This window comes from Pagrus pagrus, assembly GCF_965226575.1.
Source record: "Pagrus pagrus genome assembly, chromosome: 18".
In the NCBI taxonomy this organism is placed as follows: Eukaryota; Metazoa; Chordata; class Actinopteri; order Spariformes; family Sparidae; genus Pagrus; species Pagrus pagrus.
The window spans coordinates 6823847-6847127 of NC_140202.1; the positions used below are offsets into that span (position 1 = coordinate 6823847).

At 37.3% G+C, this 23281-nt stretch overlaps 1 protein-coding gene across 8 annotated transcripts in view; it reads left to right on the forward strand.

The window, feature by feature from the left end:
* Nucleotides 1–17408, forward strand: part of nrxn3a (neurexin 3a) — a 194704-nt gene extending 177296 nt beyond the window's left edge. For 2 of the 8 annotated variants that reach the window (XM_084381013.1, XM_084381014.1), the window contains exons 23-24: nucleotides 372–465; nucleotides 14978–17408. In XM_084381013.1, the coding sequence (XP_084237139.1) occupies nucleotides 372–465; nucleotides 14978–15282 (399 nt within the window). In that variant the 3' untranslated portion in view covers nucleotides 15283–17408. Of the gene's footprint in view, nucleotides 1–371; nucleotides 466–7806; nucleotides 9632–14341; nucleotides 14433–14977 lie in introns of those variants that run through there. The other 6 variants (XR_014624704.1, XR_014624705.1, XM_084381018.1 and 3 more) reach the window with 6 other exon arrangements.
* Nucleotides 17409–23281: the final 5873 nt, after the last annotated feature.

A 23281-nucleotide genomic window follows, 5' to 3' on the forward strand; every position in this document is an offset into this window, starting at 1 on the left:
AAAAAGTTGACATTTAATATCCAAAAGGTCGAATCCCAACTTCATTGTGACATCATAATATTCTGCAAAACACCATAACTCAGTACAGAGGGCAGATTGTGACCATATTTCACATTTGGGTGGATATTGAATTGTAGACACTAATCTTGAGAGAGAATGACATGTAGATGAAAGCTTAAAAGCCAAGTGAACCTTAAGCTAAGATCTTTTCATTAGACAACTGTTTCCAAGGTAAAAAAATAACTCCCATGTGACCTTTTAACTTGTTTTGTATTTTTTTCCTTGTCTTTTTCTGTTCTCTTGTTTTTGTGGCTGGTGGCTGACTTTGGCTATCTTTGCTGTGACCTGTAATGACCAACGCTCTGCCCAAGAAGCACACACCAGATGAAATTGTGTCATCTGCAGAGTGTTCGAGCGATGACGAAGACCTGGAGGAGTGTGAAACTAGCCATGCAGGTGGGCTAGGTTAGTTTGCATTTGCTTGCTTTCTTTGTGCTTTCACTCATCTGCACCTGAGGATCGAGGTATCCTCAAAGCATCACACCCCCATGGTTCGTCAAAGTGTAACTTCATACAGCAGCCAATGTAGTGACAGCAAGCTGTACCACACATTACCCAATCCAAGGCAAGCTGGATTGTTAAATGCAAAGTTCAAATTCAAATTGAAAATATTTGAACTGGTACATCAATCATACAGAAGTTTCATTTAGTGTGTGGCTAGTAGACGACAGTAACACATTAATATCACAAGCTACACTTGCACATGGGGTCTTCCAAAGTAGTTAACATGGTCACCAATGCACATACAAATTTTGTCTGCTGAGAGAAATAATAAGAGTTAGAACATGTCATCCCAAATGTGCAAAATTTGTATGATGGTGAACCATGTTCTCTGCACTGATGCTGCAAAATGTATCACATTGTGTTTGAGTCCACTGCTCCTGCCATCCACTGCTCAACTGATTTTCATTTTGAAACAGCACATTTTGACATTTTTTTAAATCTTGTTTTCTGCTGAAATGCAGTGTGTTGTCCAGACTTCATCGACGTGTTATACTTTTTCTTATCATTTGTGTTTTTCCATATTTAGAGGCTTGCGTTGGTACATGTAATAGAGAACAGATATCATTGAATTTCTGTGTACAAGTTTTTCCTTTTTTTGGGTCATTCTTTTGCTTTTAGGTGTACTTGTTATTCTGTCTTTTTTGTATCTAAATATTAAAAATTCTAAAATGTTTAAGCATTGTGATAACTGAGAGAATCAGTTTGAAAGAATTTGGGAATTTCCATATTTTAGCAACCTTATTTTTTTTTTGTAGGAAACAGCAAGCAGTCACGTTATCAATTCCCTACTGAATAAATCACTTTTCTAGTTTTCTAACATATCCATAACATGTTTCATGTTTAAAAGAAAACACAACGCAACTTTCCAAAATTATGCTTATTTGAATGCTTTCCATGACAGCCATCCGGACAGCAAATACAAAAGCTCTAAATTACGGCTGGGCAAAATAAATCTTGTATTGTTATTGTGATATGAGACTATGTATTCTGAAATGCACGGCTCCAGAGAAATGTTTTTCACCGCAATCCCCCAAAATTATTTTAACTGTTACAAAATCAAAATGTTGTTTCTTTACTTTATCACCAGTAATTCTTAGTTAAAAGTATTAGCATTCAAGGTCCTTTACCTCCAAACTGTACTTAGCTGAAGTAATTCAGTACATTTACTTACTGTCAAACATATGCTGATAGATGGTGATCATTCATCAGGTATGATGAAGAAAGAATGGAATTTATATTGTTAATGAATGATGGAAAACACAATACTACATTGTAGAATCTGTAGAAAAGTGCTCCCAGCTGTCTGGCAAGAAATAATGTACAAATGTATTTCATTTATTAGTTCAGTACAAGATTTCAATAAGATTTGCACTAACTGTTAAAAAGTAATCATTTAAAATGCATACACGCTGCTGATTGCATTATTGTATTATTATGTTACTAATGGTAATAAAACATACATTTTAAGAAATGTTGCACTTTTTGTACGAGATAACAATACCAACAGTGGCTAATCTGACTTTGAGACCCCTGTTTTAAGGAGTTCTTAAAAATATTGAAATATATTGTGTATTCCAATATAGCCTAAAAATATCCTGATATCATTTTAAGGCCATATTGCCAAGCCGTAATTTAAATGGGTCCTTTTGGGTATACATGGCATAAAGATAAGTGTAAACACACGGATGATATAAAACAATAATGCATGTTATACAAATTGTTATTAAAACAGTGAAGCAAACTTGAATATGATACTATTCACCATACAGCAAGACTTTTAGCTCAAGAATATTTCCATCTGAAATGATGTTGATCCATTCTGCAAATAAGAAGCTGGTTGAACTGAGTTTAACTCTGTGATGTTTCACAATAAAAGAAGTATTTTTGCTTTATGTTGAACATTAGCATCACATCGTAACATTCAGACACATGATTGGTGAGGATTTTAGTGCTGTTCTGCTGGCCACCAGTAGGTTCTCCCTATGAAGGTCATTCCCAAATTTTTTCAAAATGTATGTGTAAGGCTGTGGTGTAAATGGGTTTAAAGCTGTGCTGTATAGCCTGAGATTCATGGGGATTTGTGAAGAAAGACAAAGACAGGGCCCCAGTCATCCAGTCATGTGTTTACACAGAAATTCACAACATTCTAACCCTAACATCACTTTTTGACGTTGACAGCAGCATGCTTTGATTTGAGATTTCCTTTGTTGTATCATTTTGGAAGTCAATGCTATTTCCTGTTTTTTTTTTCTTTTCAAAATTTGTGTTAACCAGACCATCATTCCCGTCTATTCACCACTTATCCAAAAACTCATTCTTGTATTTTGGCCTCATCATGTGTGGCATGACGTTTTGGTGGGTGATAATTGTTTCCACATAAATTCTGGGCTACCATACGGCTTTGTACCATGCAGCTTTTATGAAAACATCCCTTTTTCTGTTTTTAAAGCAAATAAAAACGGCAAAAAAAATCTATTCTTGCCATCAACTTTTTTGTCCTGATCAGGGAAAGTTCCATATATAGTTGAAGGCAGGTTTATTTAAAAATTGTACCCTCCTCATTCGGTCAGTCACTTTCCAACCTTCCACTTCGTCTCTAATTCTACTGTGCATTTGAACATATTTTGGTATAGATGGCAAAAAACGATTTCTTTTGCCACAAACATTACCTTTTTCCACTTATTTTTTTCAAAGTGACCTTTGATCATTTATTTGCATGCTTTTTGATTGATCCTTGACTCCATTGAGCCTTTAGGCTAACTTGGTTGCTTTGTCTGCATTCGTGTTTAAGTTGAAAATTTTTGCGGTCGCAGCAACATCAAATCTCGTTTATCTTACCCCACACTGTCTTTATTTTGTCAGTGTGGCTGTTGTCTGTGTGGTTTGCTGATAGAAGTTATCAAGTGATTCTGTTCTCTGTTGTAAATCTGTCGTCTTCTCCTTTCCTTTCAAGTAATTTCATAAGATGGCAATTCAGAAAGGTCCTTTAATAGTTCACACAGTAAACTTTTAGATATCTGATGAACAAGTTAACAGGTTCTATATTTTCTCTTGGAGACCATAGATATTTCGACTCATATATCATTATACTGGAACAAAAGTGATTAATGATAGTACTGTCAGTATCACACATACAAATACGTACATATATAATACACACATAAGTTGTACAACTATATCTAATATGATTCACGATGCTTTCTCAAAATACTGTGCCAAATAAAGGAGGGCCATACTCACCAATTTTTTTTTATCAAAATGTACTAAACTTTTAAACTTTGCCCACACTAAACCAGACAAATCCTCAAAGCATATCCAAATTAATTTTCAGGTTGTTTTCATAAAGATTTCTGACCACTGAAATGCTAAAAACAGGAAGAAAAGTTTTTAAATCCGATATACAAATTACATTTACAAACTAGAATATTTGCATTTCCGAAAGAAAATGCATGTGATTGCTGCATCTGCTGCTCTTGCTTGCGGTGAGTGATGCATACAATAATCAAAGTCCTGTAAGTCATAATTTTTCCACAAAATTCTACACTCATAGAGCTTGACTAGCATAGTTAGTCAAATTTGATTTGCACTGTAGCACCACCTAGAGGTTAATGACATCAAATTTTACAGCAGTGCTGGCAATGAATGTCTGATGAGACCATGAATCATGTGCCTAAGAGATATGGTGGCTTTTTAATAAAGGCCAAAAGATGGCACTGTTGCTTCAACATGATGTTTTATTTTCTTAAAAGACAAGGTTGCAGAATTGCAGACATGTTACTGTAGCACCCCTGAGGGGTTTGGCTGTATGTGCAACATTACCAAATTTGGTTTCAACCAAATTTAGGTTTGAAGAGTTACGATCTGTTAAGTGTATCAAACCACGCCCTAAAAATGCTGATAACCAATTAAAGATAAGCAGCATGTGATGTAAAAAAAAGTTTTGCTCAGGCTCATCTGAATTAGTTTGTACCAAGATGAAATATTAGCCAATAGAAGCCAATAATATTAAAAAAATCTAAAATGCCAGAAAGGTTTTGGGGCGTGGCCTTTATCAGTCAACTCGCCATTAATCAAGGAACCCACTGTAGAAAGCTCCATTCTTCTCCAAACATTTCATGAGTTATCAGCCAAAACAAAAACATTTTAATAACTGAACACCTTGTGGCACTATTGAATACGTAGTAGTATATGTTAAACTCCACTGGGCATCTGTGCGCGTGGTGTGATGACTTCAGCACATATTGTTATATATGCCACTCCCACAGATGACCACTCAAAAAATATTACAGTAAAAAAATCATATCTCATTAACATTAACAGATACTGACAAGACAGGCCATGAGAAAAATATGCCTGACCAACAAAAATAGGAAACATCTGCAAAAATGTGGGAGCAGTAGCGGTCCAAAAAGATGTACAGAGGATGAACAAAAATAACTCTTATAAATACCAGAGATGTAGCAGTGATTGCTTCACACATCACACAATTAGTCATCAGCTGGTAAGTTCTTTATTCTGCTCTCATCAAACAAATAAGGCATAAAACGTCTGAATCGATCACAGTGCCTAATTAACGTCCATGCGAAGAGAGCATTTTCAGAGAATAACTGCAATCTGTGACTCTTTTACAGGCACCAATAAATCTTGTCAAAATGCTGCCAGTGTGTGAGCTTACATAGAACAGCTGGATAGTTGGCCGGCATAGTGAACATAAATCAGCAAACATAACTTGAAACAAGCATACAGAGTGGAGCTGATGCTAAGAAAGAGGAAAAATGGGAATGAAATGCACAGCTGGGCAGAGAGGTGCAAACTGGAGCGAGATTCATTCAAATGAGGCAGCACACAGCAGCTGTTGGTATTCTGGTGGAGATTGGGCTTTTATATAGACGACTCAAAACCACATCTGTTTCTGGCAATCTGTTGCCAGAAGAGAAAACCAAATACTTTACAAATTACTTTATTTAAACAATAATCGAATATTGCTTAAAATATAAAAACATGTTTTAATTAAAACAAACACCTTCACCTCAGTCATCTGCATCTGGCTGCAGATTTCTGGTGCAGTTTGTTTACATCGTGCTGCACTGTACAACAATATGATTGCCATGCCTTAATTTGTTGAGCTGTTGTTCATATACCAGCAACCAGCAGGCACATTAGATGTTTATCGTACGCTCACTGTTGGTTTAGACACAAAAACTATTTGGTTAGGTTAAATTAACTATGTAACTTCAGTTACAATCATATGTAATCAGTGAAAATAACTCGCCGCTGACTTTCGCTTTCAAACTGGAAACAATAACGATGTGCTTGTTTGACTGAACCATCCGTCACATTCTCCTCCCTTTGTGGATTTGTCAGTCATTATACTTCTTTGCCATGTGCTATTTCATGGTGTCGGTATCATATATGATGATATATGATGATTAATAATACATTTAAAATGATTAAGAATTAAAAATTTACAAATTATTATCAAGGCACATTGTCGCAAAGTGAAAACTAATGATACACTGCGATAATAGTAATAAAAGTAATAGGTAAAAGTTAGAAGATACAAATAATCACCTTTAAGCATGTGTGTAAATCATTTTATTTAAAATGTGGGCTGGTTTTGGTAAAAAAAAAAAAAAAAAGGGACACTGTTGAGGGAACCTTTTGAGGGGTCAAAGGGTTTTCATTAAATCTGCTTTCACAGACCACATATGGCAACTGCATTGAATCAAGAATCCCAGCAACAGTTTTGTTGACCATTTTATAAAGCAAACCATGTGTTTCAAAATATTTCCCTGCCCTTTAGGCAACCAATGGTCTCCATTCATTTACACTTAAGAATAGACAAGTCAGATATCTGCCATCTTATGGAATTCCTCTCCGAATATATTTTACCAACATGGAAAAACCATGTAGGTTCCATTAGGCAAAAATATTGAATCATTTGTCAAAAGACACTATGGGATTAAAGCTGGTATCCATAACATTCTTCAGTCAATACATGTTTAAATATCCTTTAAGTGGTGGAGCAATTGTATTTACATTAATACTATAGTTGGACTGCTGACCCTCCCCTATGATAGCTGGCTGATATACTTCTGTATAGTGTTCTCCTCACTGGTATTGCTATGAAACAATGTTGGCGCCTGTTTTGTCTTATATGTAAGGGCAGAGCAATGTGAGCACAACTTACACCTCAGTCCAAATGCATCTAAAGCAAATGCTGCTTTTACTCTGCTCAGGGTAAAAAAAATATTGTATGGCAAAAATTTGGGGTTTTATTCTTGGCTCCAACAATCAAGCTGTTACGTATAAACTGCTTAACATGTGCTCATCATGCCATTTTAATTCCCAACTAGTATCTGTCTCGTAACTTCCCCTCAGCACGCCACTAAATTAAAGTGAGTGGTGGCAACTTTTTTTTCCAATTAGTTCCTGGCTAACATCTGCCGATCACGGCAACTTAACTTCTGACTTGCTTCTGCATTGAAGTGAGTTGTTGCAGCTTAAATTGCAACTTATTTCTGCCCAACTTCTGCTGTCAGTAAATTGAAGTGCACTATTTTAACCATTTACATTTACACCAATATCTGTCATTTCAGCAGATCAGTTTAACTTGGCAAACATTCTCCTAAATGTCACTTTTTTTTTTTTACTTTTTTACTGACAAACACAACTAAATAATTAAGAATCAAGTAACTAATTTCCCATTAAGATGAATTCCTTATTTGCCTATTGAGACCTAATAATAATGTCTGAATAATAAACACATACATGTTACAGCAGTAAAATGTCACACTTTATATTTTAAGACAATACATTGGCACAAACAATTAATAAAAGGGGGGAAAAAACTAAAATTAACAATCATTTATGTACCTGTGTAAGATAACTGTGTGACAGAGAAAGAGAGAGTGCCTGATTGTTGATTGCTGAATTAGTGAGAATGTAAATGGTTAAAATCTTACTATTAAACAGACATTTAAAATGTCTCTTTGTAATTACCACCTTCTTACAATAACATTTCCAGACCTGTAAAATGAAGTGGCGGGGTCAGATAGCCTGTAGTTTGCAGCACACCTCCCACCACATGCACAGTGTTATGGTTAGCAGCTTTGAGCTCGTCTTTTGAGTCTTTATCTTACTGGAATCCTTAATAAATTGCATTTCATATACAGTACATGACAAAAAATTATTAATATATGTTTTGTGTTTTTTTTCTTTCCTCTTCCCCACTGCTATTAGTTAAACTTGAGCTGTGTCCCAATTGCATACTAGTGCACTTGTTTGGTTTGTTTGTTTATTTATTTTTGGAGGGGGGGAGGGGGGGCTACGCAGTGCATTCACACTGGATAAGTGACAAAAATGTAAATATGCAAACATGAATTTATTTAATGTTGACTGTGGTGATGATGTGTCACAATACAATGATTAACAGGAACAGAGGTGAATTGGCTGTAGCTTTACAATTTACATTGCAGTTTGACTGACATCTGCACTCATGTTGCTTCTTGCCAGTAAGGACTGTTACATTAAATGAATTAACTATTCGTTCATAGTAAGGGATTGGGACACAGTGTCTGTCTCCTATTTTTCTAACATTGGTCAGTCTTACCTGCCCCCAGTTTGCTGTGTCGTTTCTTTTCTACTTTCCCTAAATGCAACTTACTTTAAGCATGCATCAACATCCTGCAGTACAACTAAAACAAAACCAAAACGTAATAAAAGTAACCCCTTCTCAGCCAGTACCGTCTCTCTCTGATGTACACCCAGACTGCACGGCCGCTTCATGTTTAAAGACTAACATTACAGATTTGTCATCGAGAAACACATGAGAGAGGAGCCCGTCTCTCAGTCGAGTGCCTCTCTCAACAGTGTCTGTTTTCTATTGTGTGCATCTGGTTGCAATGTGTGCAAAATTTTAAATGGCTTTGTTCTTTCATCTTAACATTTTTCATTTGATAGTTTTGACTGGTCATATTTTTTGTATTTATCCAATTGATCACTGGCATTTTGGTTCTGATTATGGTTTTTGGCTTATTAAGTATGTTTGGTTTGTTTTTTTGTCAATCCGATAATATTTAGATCACAGTGTGAAATATTTTTTTTATATAATTTGACTTTTTGGGATTTGGAACTACCTCAGTGACTAACTTGTGCGATTGATTTCCCATAGTTTGCTTTCCTAAAGAATTTTGAATTAAAAAAATGTTCCAAACAACAATTGCACAATCAATTTAAACTTCAGGCATTTTGAAAATGTATAACCAGGCCCACAAATTAGTAGGTGAAGCAGTTCCAGATCCACTTCTCACATATCTTCCATTTCTCAGATTTTTTTAAATCTATTTTGACAAAACAAATTAATCTTTGCTGAATAATATTTTGACTGTAAGACAAAAAACAAATGAATTGCATGGCTAAGAAGTTGCAGTTTAGGGTTTGTCAGACTTGTCAGTGTTAGAGTTCTTCTGTTCTTTTCTGTAGATGGGCATGTATATTGCTCATTGTTTGTATATCCCCATCCCTTCCTTACAGCCAAAAGCTCTAATGCCGCCCGACCGCTTCGTACTGCCTTTACATGGACATGGCAACTGACTTACACTGTCACCCTCATCACCCTCATTTCCTATGTAGTATGTTCATAGGTCCCACCCCTTCTTCACCTTCTCCCTTTTCTTTAGAGATATTAAAATATAAAGTCATCCATCCATTCTACACTAAAGAACAAATGACAATTTAAGCAAAAAACTGTAACATGAATAGATTTTAGATACTATTGAAGTCTATTGCAATGGAAAAAATGTAGATACACATTTTTTGTAAAAACAAATTATTTAACAGGAAAAAACAAAACATAAAAAACAGAATTATGGTGTTTATTTTTTATGTTATGTGGTGTGGATGTATGTGTTGTTGCCTCCCTGTACCGTCGTGTTATAAGATAGAACACAATCTACAATGGATAAAATGATCTTTAACGGTACCAAGCGGCTATCCAACATTCTTACACAACTTTTCCTTTGTAAATTCTTTTTTCATGCCTAAATCATGCGGGCAATTTGTTGATGTAAGTTGACAATATCCAAAATGTATCTCTCTCTTTGATTTGTTTCTTTTTAAAGATGCAGTTTGTAAAAAAAAATATAACATATTATAATATATATATATTATTGTGTATCCCACACTAAAAATAGGTGTTACATGTAGCATTTTTACCAGTTAAACATCACTGAATTGTTAGTGATAGAAAGCTCCAATAATTTGAACATTTTCAAAAAAGGAACTATTGTTAACAACAGAATGTGAAGAAACAACAGCATTGATATTATGTCAAGGACGTCTATGTATTGTGTTGCAGAGATGTCTAGTGAAGTTAGCATCTGTAATATGACTTTGTACAACAAGAGTCAATAGTCTGATGGCCCCCATAGATTCAGAAGTGGGATGCATATGACTCGCAAGTTCATGTCTTAATCTAATAAGTAAACAGTAGCAACAATAACAACAATAATAATGATAATAATAATAATTGTCTGTCTCAGAGGATGTGTTCAGTCCCATTCTGATGTCCAGCTGCTGAGCCAGGATGAGCTGAACCCCACTGCCCACAGTTATTCCTACTGTGATTCAAGGTCACAGTTCAGGCCGACTCCTATCAGCTAATAGGGCCACTAGGTTCCACTGCTAACTGAGCTATTTGCTAATGGTAGGTAGCTAGTCGTACACAAATTCTATGGTTGCACCATATCATTCAATAAGATCAAATCCTATGGTACAATTAGGGAGATTTGTTCCAAGGAAACCTCACTGTCCTATGTGAGTATTTATATAAACTAAATATAAGCTAGCTAACTATTCAGCATATAGAAACGACATGCTACATGTACCACCTGGAAGAAGTTTTGACTTCACCTGAGATGATCCTGCAAACATCTATTTGACGCAGCACTTATCTAAAAGCTTGCAAACTGCATCTCTGATAAAGCTGTGACCATAAATAACTGAGTGAATGTCTTATTGTTTGAAATTATAGAATAAAATGCTCTTTGTTTGATCTACAGAGTTGTGTGCTTGTGAATGTATATGTTGGTGTTTGTGATAATTTGTGAGTAATATAACAGTTTGCTTTTATTGATATTGAAGTCTATATGCACATGCTTGATGACAGTAGATACTTTTCATGTCAATGGCACTTTGAATGTTCACTCCAAAGATACCTGCTTGAGATTACATTTCCATGATAGGGAAATCAAACTTTTTTGTACTTCTCATCAAAAATAAGTTATTAGCATCTGTCAAAGCTTGTCACCAGAAAGTCTACTCTTTTTGCTATTCCGCATTGAAGGGAATAATCCAGATGTCACAGAAGGAAAAAGAAAATTGCATTTTGAACGTTGTCATTCTACACTTCACAGAATCTGTTAAGACTAAACATCTTAATACACACGAACATAATTACAGTGTTAGACATGTGGTCATTTGTTTTGTGTATTTTGTTGTTACTGAATTCCTGTGTTGGGGAAGTTAACAAGTCTAGCTCTGTCAACACTCATTTTAACTACACTAAAGCAGCCAACGGCTAGTGGTGCCAATGTGCAACGCGTCCTCACTCCCGTTTTGTTAAACATGGCAGCTTGGTCAGTGGCCTTCAAACTGTGAAGCTCTACCTACCCCTCTTGTGTCAGTTTTGCTTGTGAAGAGCTCCATGGTCAAGTTAGCAATAATACATAATATACAACGTCGTATTTGACTTTCAAAATAAAACTTGCTGACAAACACTTCACATGTTATGACATATTATAACTTTTGGACTGTCAGGCATTAGAATTACTTGGTTAGGTTAAAAAAAATATACATTGGGTTAAACTAACTACATTAAGTCTCATAACTTAAGTTACACAAGTGATGTAACTCACGTCATATAACATAAGTGGCGTCATTTATGTACGTTAACATAACATCAAGTTACCCTCAGGTAGGGTGGTTAGATGGGAGCTTTTTGTACTATTGCACTAGAGGGGCTATATTTGATGCATTGGGAGTAAGAATGGGCTGCACTGTGACCACACTCAGCCACACACATGCTCATGTACTGTACTGTGATTAATTGGAAATAATATTATTCAGGACATGACTGCAAATGACTGCAATGTGTGTAAGGTGTTTGCCAATTGTTGGCTGTTAGGAACAGAAATTGTTGTGTACAGTAGTTTCACTAACTGCACCTTCAGTAATAAGTAATTACCATGGCACAATTTTAAACTGAAATATGAAACTTGAAATAGTTGAAACACGTGAAATGTGTCACTCCATTGTCATACTTCACCACTTCAAGACTGCTAAATGGAACAAAATGTCATGTATGTCCATGGTGTGTAAATAAACAAACGTCAAGCAAGGCTAAGATGAAGTAATATTTAAAACCAACAGCATATGGACAGAGGTAGCTGTCCATCGTGCTATTTTCATCAAACAGTTTAGATGTGAGTTCAGGCTTTGTTTGCAGTTAGAATAGAATTGCTCTGATTTTACAGTATATTGTATACCTACTTGTGTTTAAGAAAAATGAAAATGTTCTAAATTAGTGTAAAGTAAGAGCATGTACATATTCAAATGGCTTTGTTTGGGGACTCTGTCTTCTGTTCTTCTGGTGAGCAAGAGGCTAACTACAAACACACATTGGATGAAAGCACATGTTATACATCTTTCATTCAGGCAAGTATTTCACAAGGGTGAACATTCATGTGGCCTTGCTCTGCCATTGACATTGTATACGCTTAAATGGAAGTTATAGTTAGACATCTTTTCTTGGTTACAGAGCTGCTATAAGAAATAATCATTGTCAGCTTTCAAAGAAAAAGTAAAGTTCATCTTATCAGGGAATAGTACATTGAATCCCAGAAAAAAACAATAGAAAAGAGGTTCCTAATGCCATCAGATGCGAGATGACGGTAATAAAAGTAACATGATCAGTGTTCTCTGCAATCCAATCTAATACCCCTTTCACACTGGACCAAAAACCCATTAACACCCACTAATATCTGGCTTTTGTCTTTACTGTGAATGGGTACAATCATTCCTCCAGCTCTGATTATCTGTGATGGAAACACAACACCCAGGTGGAAACACAAATATTTGCCCCTTGTCAGGTGCGATGCTGTAACACATATCGAAGTTAAGAAGGCAGCCTTGTGAATTTCCCATCCATCTCTTGTGGAGACCTGCCTGATTTTGGGCATGTGCAAAAGAGATGAGAAAGAAGTGAGATATTTCACTCCTTAGCTATGTTCCAGAAAAAACAATGAGTCTAATTGAAATGTTATTAAGACTATTTTTGGCACATTTGTGATGATGAATGTGACACACAAGAAAAAAAAAAACATAATGGCAAAAAAAAAAGAAGTCAGATACCTCAAAATACATGTAATATTGATATCACTGCAAAAACTGTAAAGAATATGAACAAGTTAGTAGCTTTATTCACACTCTTCAGTGCGCAGGAAACAAAACACTGCAATTTTGGCAACATACTTTTGCCTCATGTCCTTCCTCCTGCAAGCTTGACCCTTGTGCAACTCCCCACCTAAACCAAACAGAATATTTCCAGTAGATTAGAATGTGTCTGACATGGACAATCCCCTGCTGTGTGCTTCATGTGTGAACAGGCAACTCTGGACAATGTCTTGACCTGATTCTCATGACATGGTTCATATGTGCAAATGGCTATGGTCTGTTTGACCTTCCACTGTCTGGAATGCCTTGGTTGAGAGTTTACTGGGCCTCATTCATGAGCTTTGCAGAGATTTGATCCTGACTTGTCCACACAGTATGTACAACTTAGCTACTATGCACAATTTTGTAGCAGTGGTCATGAGTTTCCAGAAATGCTTTGCACATAGAAAAAAGGACTGTTGACTTTACATATAATTATTTGTACGCTAAATTGTTCTCATGACACATTACCTGGAATGTGCATCCAATTTCCTAGCAGTCCTCCTTCACCAAAATGTTCTTACATCCAATTCGTTGATGGAGGTTTTTAACCCATTTCCGGTTCTATCTTCACTATTTAAGGTAGCTACAGAACTAAAGTGTGCCCAAACAAACTGGTGGTTTGTATCCTGAAATAACTGATCACACAAGATCACTTGTACCTCCAGAACAGCTCTGAATCTGAGAAACCGTTGTAAAACTATAACTACAGTTTCTGTATTAGCATATAGAAGCAAGAGGTTTAAGATTCTGGGAGAGCCATTTAGCAGTGACACTGACGTCAGTCTGACATTTCTATTTTGATAGTGATCTAAATGAATGTTAATGCACATGCTGTAGAATTATCTTTTACTATTAGAAGTTTTGTTTCTTGTCCAATAAAGTGAAGGAAAAGGAATAACTATAACTATGTATACGTTTTAATTCATTTGTATTAAGCACATATAAATTTTATGAGTTTACATTTGAAGAATTGTACTTTCCATTAGTAACATTGTGAAAGCACTACATAAATCCAACCCAAGTGGGCTCTCTAAATTTAAAGCACACTTTGCTTATTTTGATGGCTCATCATTGCACACCTCTTAAGCCTTTTGAACTTTCTATCACAACTTTTATATCTGGATTTAGCAGTCTTAAACTGATATGTCAAGTTTGTTTTTGTGGATTTCAGTTTAGTAGTTGTCTGTTTTTGCCTGTTATTTCATAAAAAACAAAACAAAAAAAAAACAAAACAAACACATGCTGCCGTCTAACATGACTACCTGTCTCTCTCCAACCCCAGGAGCTGAGTTAGTCATCCCAGTACTTGAGGATCCATTAGCGCACCCCTCTGTAGCTCCTCGTGCACCCTTCATTCCCTCTCCCTCAACCCACCACCCACTCCTCACCATTATTGAGACCACCAAAGAGTCCCTGTCCAAGGCCACTGAGGCGGGGGTACCTTGCTTGTCGGACCGAGGCAGCGATGATTGTGATGATGATGGCTTGGTGATATCGGGGTATGGCTCTGGGGAAGCGTTCAAGTCTAACCTGCCCCCTACTGATGATGAAGATTTTTACACGGCCTTCTCCTTGGTAACAGATAAGACCTTGTCCACGTCAGGCTTTGAAGGTGGCTACAAAGCTCATGCGCCCAAGACTTTTAGACCTAACAAACCTTCAATCTCCAGACGCGGTAGGGCTACCACTACCGCCATACCACTAACCGCCGACCAGAGCCGCACCACCGCCACCTTTGCCTCCACCGCAACCCTCCACAATGCTCCGGCCAAACAGCCGGCTGGCAAAATGAATAACCGCGAGCTAAAACCCCAGCCCGACCTAGTGTTGCTTCCATTGCCCACATCCTTTGAGGTAGACAGCACCAAGCTGAGGGGCCCATTAATAACCTCCCCAATGTTCCGTAATATACCCACAGCACTCCCCACAGAGCCGGGCGTCAGGCGAGTTCCAGGGCCCTCGGAAGTGGTCCGTGAATCTAGCAGCACCACCGGGATGGTCATCGGAATAGTGGCGGCCGCTGCCCTGTGCATCCTCATCCTTCTGTATGCCATGTATAAGTACAGGAACAGGGATGAAGGTTCCTACCAGGTGGACGAGAGCAGGAACTACATAACCAATTCAGCTGTGCAGAGCAATGGCGCTGTCATGAAGGACAAACAGCAGAGCATGAAAGGCAGCAACAAGAAACAGAAAAATAAGGATAAGGAGTATTATGTGTGACTGTGAGACTTTCGTGAACACGAGAGAGTGAAGAAAGAAAGCACTAAGAGAACATTTACTTATCAGTTTCCTAGTGAGGAGCTATGACAAATGATGGTAAAACGTGGAACTTGAATAATCTTATACTGTGCTGAGTAGTTGAACTGATGATATGTACTGTAATATAAAGCACACTTACTATTGTAAGCATAATGACAAGGCTAAATAGCAACTTTAGAGACCTAACTCTTCTATCTGGTCAGAGACGTTATCAGTATAGATTTATTTCACAGCTACATCATTCTCCTAAGTGACTTTTAGAGCTATGTGATCCTTGACATTGAACAAAAAACTTTTTTGTAAAATTGTTAATTACAAATGGCTCATAATCTTATACATTTTCAGCATGTAAGCAACATGTAGTGCTTAACAAGAGGGGGTCAGGCACACCGTCATTGTAAAACTAAAAAAGGACTCTTGTTATATCAGAATATGACAGATTTTTATGGTTTATACATAATACAAGTGTGGTGTCTAACTTATTTTTGCTTTAAGCACAAGAAATAAAAGAACAACAAGAAAAGAAAACAATTTCTGTGTGTAACAAGATGCCAACAGAGCGAATTTGCCATGGGCAGATCTCATAGAATCTGTTCGCTCCGGCATCTGGTTCACCACAATTATCCTCATTGTCTGAAAGACAGAGTGACTCACTGTGGAAAGAAGTGGCTGTTTATATTGGTAAAAAGCAACTGATTGTAAAATGCATGCCATCCTGATTCAACAGTAAAGTACAGTACAGTAAAAGTCCAGTATACAGTGTTCAACTTGGACCATGTTCTCTTTGATACCAAATAATTATTCATTCAGAACTTAGCCCCTCTCCTCTTTTTGAATCCCTCAAAATATTAACCATGGAAAAAACAATCTGTTAAAGAAAAAGGTCTATTACTGATGCACAGCCAGTGGTGGTTTTATCTTTTTGCAAAACTGTATGTTGGTTCATTGCCTATCGTTCTCTTTTTTTATGGAGGTGTCAGGAAACAAATGCAGTACTACATAACTGTTAACAAATGTGTATACAGAAATAAATCAAATGTTGAAAGTGTGAATTCTATCTGCTGTCACAGTCAACTGTGTCAAAAAACAAGAAATTTGTTTACATATTTTATTACATGCTAGCTGTTGTACTTTGTAGGTAGGAAATTGTACATATACCATGACAGTTGTAATTTTTAGTACCTCTATTGTACAGACTGAACATATGGTTTATCAGCGTATTTCATGACAAAATCTATTAACTGTTAATTTACATGGAGAAAAACTTTAATCAGAATGTGGAGAATCATATTGATATTTCATAAAGAATAAAAATGTATTGTTAGCCTAGAGATCTAACCAGAGATGTTTCTAAAGTTGCATGAATATTTAACTACTTGCAGTTGTCCAACAAATACAAGGTGCCCTTCATTCTGTATCATGATCTTTTTGTTCTGGGTTACACCAGTGTTATTTCTTTTTGAAAGAGAATAAAGTCAGAGTTATGACAAAGACAGAAAGACACAGAGGCTATAATGGATGGGGGTTCATAGTTTTAAAGAGCAAAAATTGCGAGTGGGTGGGTCGTTTGTTTAAAGTGGAACTGGTCACCTCAAACCATTGTCTTGTCACCTCCTTATCATTAGTTAACATCATGAAAATATTTTTGCAGTCCATTTATGTTTCCATTATCTGCCATTATCATTTAATAATGTGGAGGTGCAGTCTTTTTTCTTGCCTGGAATTCACATTTTTGTGTTATAATTGTTATTTTTCATAACTTTTTTCATCACTTTGATAAATAAAATTTCCTTTTTTTCTCTGAATTATATTGTAGTCCTTGGGTAAACACAATTATGCAATTATTCATGGTAGTATCACTTAAATAGCTGCCCCCATTCTCAGCATAGAACCATTTAGATTCTAGAAATTGAGGACAATTTAAAAGAAGGAAGGACATGATGTCATTATGACAAACATTTCATGGTGCGAGATCTATGGGAAATGCATAGCCAAGCAGATTAAAACCCAACATTTCAACATTGTATGACCTCTGATGAAGAAATGCCTCGATATAATAAAAGAACACTCTTCGGAGGACAGGATAATGTTGCTGTTCCTGTTATTTGCTGTTGGTCTCCAAATAACAAACATGACTACAGGCATAATTTACAGGGCTCAACACGATTTAGTCACATTAAAATGCTCACCATGTTAGATTAAAAAAAAAGTTGCAAGCGAATTGTCCCTTTAGATTGTTACAAAATCTGTATTTTTTATCCCTCGCTTCCTTTTATTTTGAACAGAGGCTGCTTTACAATGTTTGACAGGGCTAATAATAACTAATGTAAAGGGAATATCACATATTATTTAGCTATAAAACAACAAAGTTATACATTACGACATCCGCAAATAATTATGAATGAAGCAATCTCTGCTGTGATCAAATCATCACGTAGCTACTGCTTAACGCCTACTCACCATATCAAAAACTGTAGATTACATTACTTAGCTTAAGGGCTTCGATTTAGTTTAGTTGCTAGATTATCACAGTTTATATACAGTGATTTGCCAAGGTTAATCAATCAGAATCTCCAGTCCATTACAAATCTAGCGTAAGATCAACATAACTTGCATAGCATGCAAAATAAATCACAGAATTAAACACAAATTTAACGAAATGTGCCTTGAAAACAGATGAAACATTAGCTGAATAACAACACACCAAAATGCTGTACATGTGCCTCCATCACCTAGATTGATAACCTGAGAGTGAGAGTGGAGGAATGAAGGAGTGGTCCAGCCCATCACAAGGGGACAACTGCGCGGAAAGCAAAAAGTCTAGGATCATGACTTGATAACTCTTCCTTCTTTTATAGGATCCTTGCTAGAAATGAGCAAGGATCCCTAAAAAGGTTCCCAAAAATTTGATTTCGAATTTAGTTCAATCTTAAGGGTAAAATAAGCAACAATCTATGTTCAGCTAATCTGCTACAGGAGGACTGTGTGGGTGAACTGTGAATGGTCCAAAACAGTACGTCATTACCATTTTCCGACCAGACACCAGAAAACTATTCCGACTTCATGAAGGACCCCATCGACCATTGTGAACTGCTGTTTGAGAAAATAGGTTTTTGGGGACCATTAAAACAGGATTTGAATACTGGTAAAAGTCTGTAGTATTCCTCCACATTTCAGACTGAATGATAAGGCAAGGAGCTACATAGGAGAATGTATATTGGCCAATCACAAAGTTAACTAAATCAAAGAACCAGCAGTCTATCTTCTAGGTATTTATCTACATCACGGTCTCAGTGGCAAAAGGAAAACACCAAATTTCCACTCAAAGCGTCTAAATGGTGTATCTGTTATCGCTGTGCTTCCCAAAACATTATCATCAATATTGTTCCAAGACCATCATTGAAACTGACCAATCACATTGTTGTGATGACAAAGCTTTGCGACTCGTGCTGGTGTTATCCCTTGAGCATCATCGTCAATGATGTTCCAGGATAATCATTTAAATTTAAATGAAGCACAATAGCAACAAAAACCACATCTCGAGGAAGCTTTCACGGTTGAGTGGGTTACTAAAGGGGTTCTCACACAGGAAGTTCACATATTATTTTCCCTGTCTTTTGGGTTAGCTTGGTTAGCTTTAGGCAACAAAACAACTGTTTATGTTTCCTAAACTGGTTTAGGTGATGATCAGTTTGAATGATGGCCCTGGAACAACATTAATTATGATGTTCCAAGAACAACACCAACATGGCGATATCGAGCAGTCTGTTCTTTGCAGCCACCTTTACAATATCGTTTTGAATTGTTTTTCTGTCTTTCAAAAGCCTATTGTCTGCACATTTACAGTTCATGCAGCTCATCTGTTACATGTGTGGGCAAAGTATTACTGTACACAGAAAAAAAGAAATAGGTCCGCCCCTGATTTTTTTCTGTGTCGAAGTGTCAAATGCATCTCACGTGATATACATTGGCCACCTAAGTAAAGATCTTCAACCAGGTAACAAAACATGGTTGCATATTGGGAGAGGGTAACCCTCAATGGAGCCAGTGACTTTAAATTTTGGCATCAAAAATACCTGAACTGAACCTGAACAGAAAAAGGAAACATTGGTATTGAAGTTGGCACTGAAAAAAAGTCACTGTCAAATAAAACAGGCATTAAAAACTGGTTTGTTTATTTTGATAATTTTTGTATTCTGGTGTGTTTTTTCAATGACGATGATCTGATTTTTTCTTCACTACACTCATTGACAGTTTTTCTTTTACACTGACTGATTTTTTGGTGTCTGTGATTTTTAATTACAACTTTTGTCACTGTTTTAGGGTGGAGAAGAGGGGTTTGGTAAGGAGAATGTGATTTAATCCGCATACTAAGGAGACAGTGTCATTCTTCCAGACCAGAGGCCAACTCTGAAGGCTCTGACATGAACATACACCTAACAACAATGGTTATCCTGGAACTCCCATGGAACAATAATGCTAAGAATGTTTTTCACATAGCACTGGGCTGGGTTAAAGGTAACTTTTTAAACTGACATTACAGCATGTCCTCATCAGGAAAATGACCTTGCAGTATAGGTCAAACCATGTTGACATTTAAGGCGAACTTGATGACTTTAGTATTTATTACAGCAGCACAAAAAAGCAATAAAGTCCACATAGGGAGGCGGATGCATGGTTGGAATAAAGAAGCACAGGACTTTCATTTAGGTGACCGCTGTTCGTGTCCAGTGTGAAACCAAAAGTAAACAGTGAGTTCTTTTAACTTACTAAAGTCGAAAAGCGATCAGCAGTACATTTATAACTGAATGTACATGAGTAACCAAGCTGTGACCATATGACAAAGGTCTGGTGGGCCTGCCGATTGTTTGCTGCAGTGGTGATTTATCTAGTCTTGGGAGTCACCGGCAATCAATCTATTCAGTAGTTCAGCTTTGAAGCTGTGTTGGATGTTATGCTGGTCTGGCAGAGGTCTGCTGGAACAAGCGCTAACATTAGCTAACATGTGATAGCTAGCTAACGCTAGTTCCTATGTGATAAACAATGGCAAAGAGAAACAACTACAGTACTTGCAGATTGGCAGTTCCAGGTGAACTCATGGAGGCCATGGTAGTAGGTACGTGGTCATCTGAATTGAATGCCCGAGCCATCGAAACTGGGTTCCTTTAACACAAAGGCGCAGCAGCTCTTCTCTGAGCTGCTTCTGGATATTTTCGACCCTCTTACCCTATAGCTAACCCCTAGATTCCACCAGATACGTGTCCGGTCCGGCTCTGCTTCTTGTTGTTGTGTTTATAACACGTACGTATTACTGCGGTCTCACAACTCCAACTGTTCGGCGGTGCTGCGCCGTGCTGGACTCAAAACGCAGCCGGTAGGGGTTGCCGGACGACAGACAACGGAGCAAAACCATACCAGAGCCGGAACGCAACGCACATGCATTCAGTGGAATCTTTGGTTAAGGGTGAGCCCTGCCACCCTGTGAAGGAACCTTATTTTGGCTGCGTGTGTTAGTGATCTAATTTGTACACTTATGACCCAAAGCTCAGACTACTCAGGAGGATTTCGATGAAAATTTACTTGAAAAATTGCAGCTTCACCTTAAGGTACAGTAGTCTCTTAACCACGACAGGTAGAACATCCTTAATATAGAATACAGTTTACTGTAACAGTGCGCCTGATAAGTTCATGGTCCATCTTACCCAGTGCCAAAGCTGCAAGTGTTTCAGAGGCTTTTTTCACATGCACACCTCACACTAATGTTGTGTTTTTTTCTGGAACGTTTCATTCAAAAGAAGAAACTATTTGAGAGAATGAACTGAGTGGATCAATAAGGAAATGAAATTGTACAGTCATGCACATCGTTAGAAAGCTTAGACTAGTGATTCTATTCATGAAAACCATTTCAAGATAAAACCGCTTCAGCAAGGTACAATCAACAAACATAAAAGCTAACAAACTAGCATGTACAAAGCTTTGCCAACTCACCAATAAAGTGTCCAAAAACTGTCTTCTCTCACTCTCATGTGTGTGTTTGAATCACTTAAAGGGAAAACCCCCAAGAGGTAGCCTATGTATATAAGTACATGAGAAAAGGGGGTTCCTGTTATGATTCTATACAGACCCTATTTACTGCTAGTCCCCCTTTCTTTTGAAGGCTATCTAACACACACACACACACACACACACACACACACACACACACACACACACACACACCAGCCCATTTTCTGGTCTTTGGTGCTTGAACTTGTGTAGCTAATTAGTCTCTTCCTTTCCTTTTCCGTATTTTGTCACACTTTCCAGCATTACTAAGTGTCTGGCTGGACTTTGTGTGTAAGAGGACACGTGAATGCACGGCTGCCATTTCTTTGGAAACACTTTGAGGGTAATTGCCCAGAGTGTGCCACAAAGACGTCTTTTTTCACACTGGTATCCAAGGGAAAATGTACTGTTTTACAAGGTGAGATGAGGGTGTGGAAACAGAAAAAATGGATTACAGTAGATGGGAGATAATTGGTCAGCTGAAAAACTGAAATGACTGGCAGAGAAGGGTAGGTGTATAAGGCATGTGTATTAAATGCAACCACCCTACTTCCTCCCTTTCCTTAATTCTTTACGACTCTCTGTCCTACTTCAGCCCTGCTCTTTCTCCTTGGATTATTCGGTAAATGTGAATGAACAAAAGTTCACCCTGGATGAACAGAGGGTCAGCCAGAACAGACTTTCAGAAGCTTCTATGTAACATGAACCCTCAGGCCACCATGTCCTTACAAAGCCTTGGTTGCAAGACAGAGTGTATTTTTCTATAGTTCCAGTCAGCAGAGGAAAACGTCAGTAATAAACTATTTTGCAAACCCAAGATTTTGTCCAATGTGAACGTTTTTTATTTGATATTCCAGCACCATCCACACAATGCACCTAAGGGCTTCTAGAAACCACACAGCTGGACATTGATATTCAAGCCACATGATAAGAACATTTCAGCCAGCAGGTCAATTACTTCAGTATATGAAATATTGATTGAGACATACTTTAGTGTCACAGGACATTGTACAGTATAACACCAAGTATTCTTTTGGTAACCAGTTATACGTGCAGCTTTTCTGGCCTCACTTCTCTCAGGTTCCATTATTGGCACCGTGTTGCAAGTTGACTTGTTAGGTTATTCTCTTTTCATTTCAGCAACCACACTGTTTTCAAGTTCCAGCACAGGTTGCCAGTTATTCATTCAGCTATTTCCGCTTCGTCTCAGCACCCTTCCACTGTTTCTGTCACTGGCACCAGGTGGCTGGTTACTCAATTGAATATTCTTGGCATACTGGAGACACTTCCTGCTGGTTCTTTTACTTAAACAGTTCCTCATTCAGTAAATATACCTTAAATCAGAAATTGCCTCTTGTTTTCAGTACTGGCATTGGATTGCCAGTTAAACATTTGACTATTATGACTCATCTCAGCAATTTTCTGCTGTAATCATTACCAGTACCAGGAAACCATTTTCCCTCACCATCAAAAACATGTATAAGTTAAATCTCAAGTCAGTGCCCTTGACCAAAGCATCTGCAGTTGGTCCTCAGCAGCTTTATGGTGGCTGCTCACTGGGTTAAATGTACAAAACCAGTTTCATTGGTACACTATATGATTGTATGTGATAAAATGAAATTCTTCTTCTTTGAAAGAAATGAGCCTTCTGATCAATGTTTTTTTTACTGTGAATCATGGCAACAATCACCAAGAATGGGAATTTTCTGACACAGTAAGCAAGATGCTGTTGAAAGAGGTAGAGGTTAGATAGCATGTGAATTCTTCTACTCATGTCGTCCACTAGCAGTGCCAGTGCATCCATCATGTAGAATTATGTACAAGTGTTACCGCAGTATTTCTATTTTTACAGCGATTAAGTCTAGCTGCTTCATACAGTTACCAAAATGATGATGACAATTAGGTTGTATCGCTC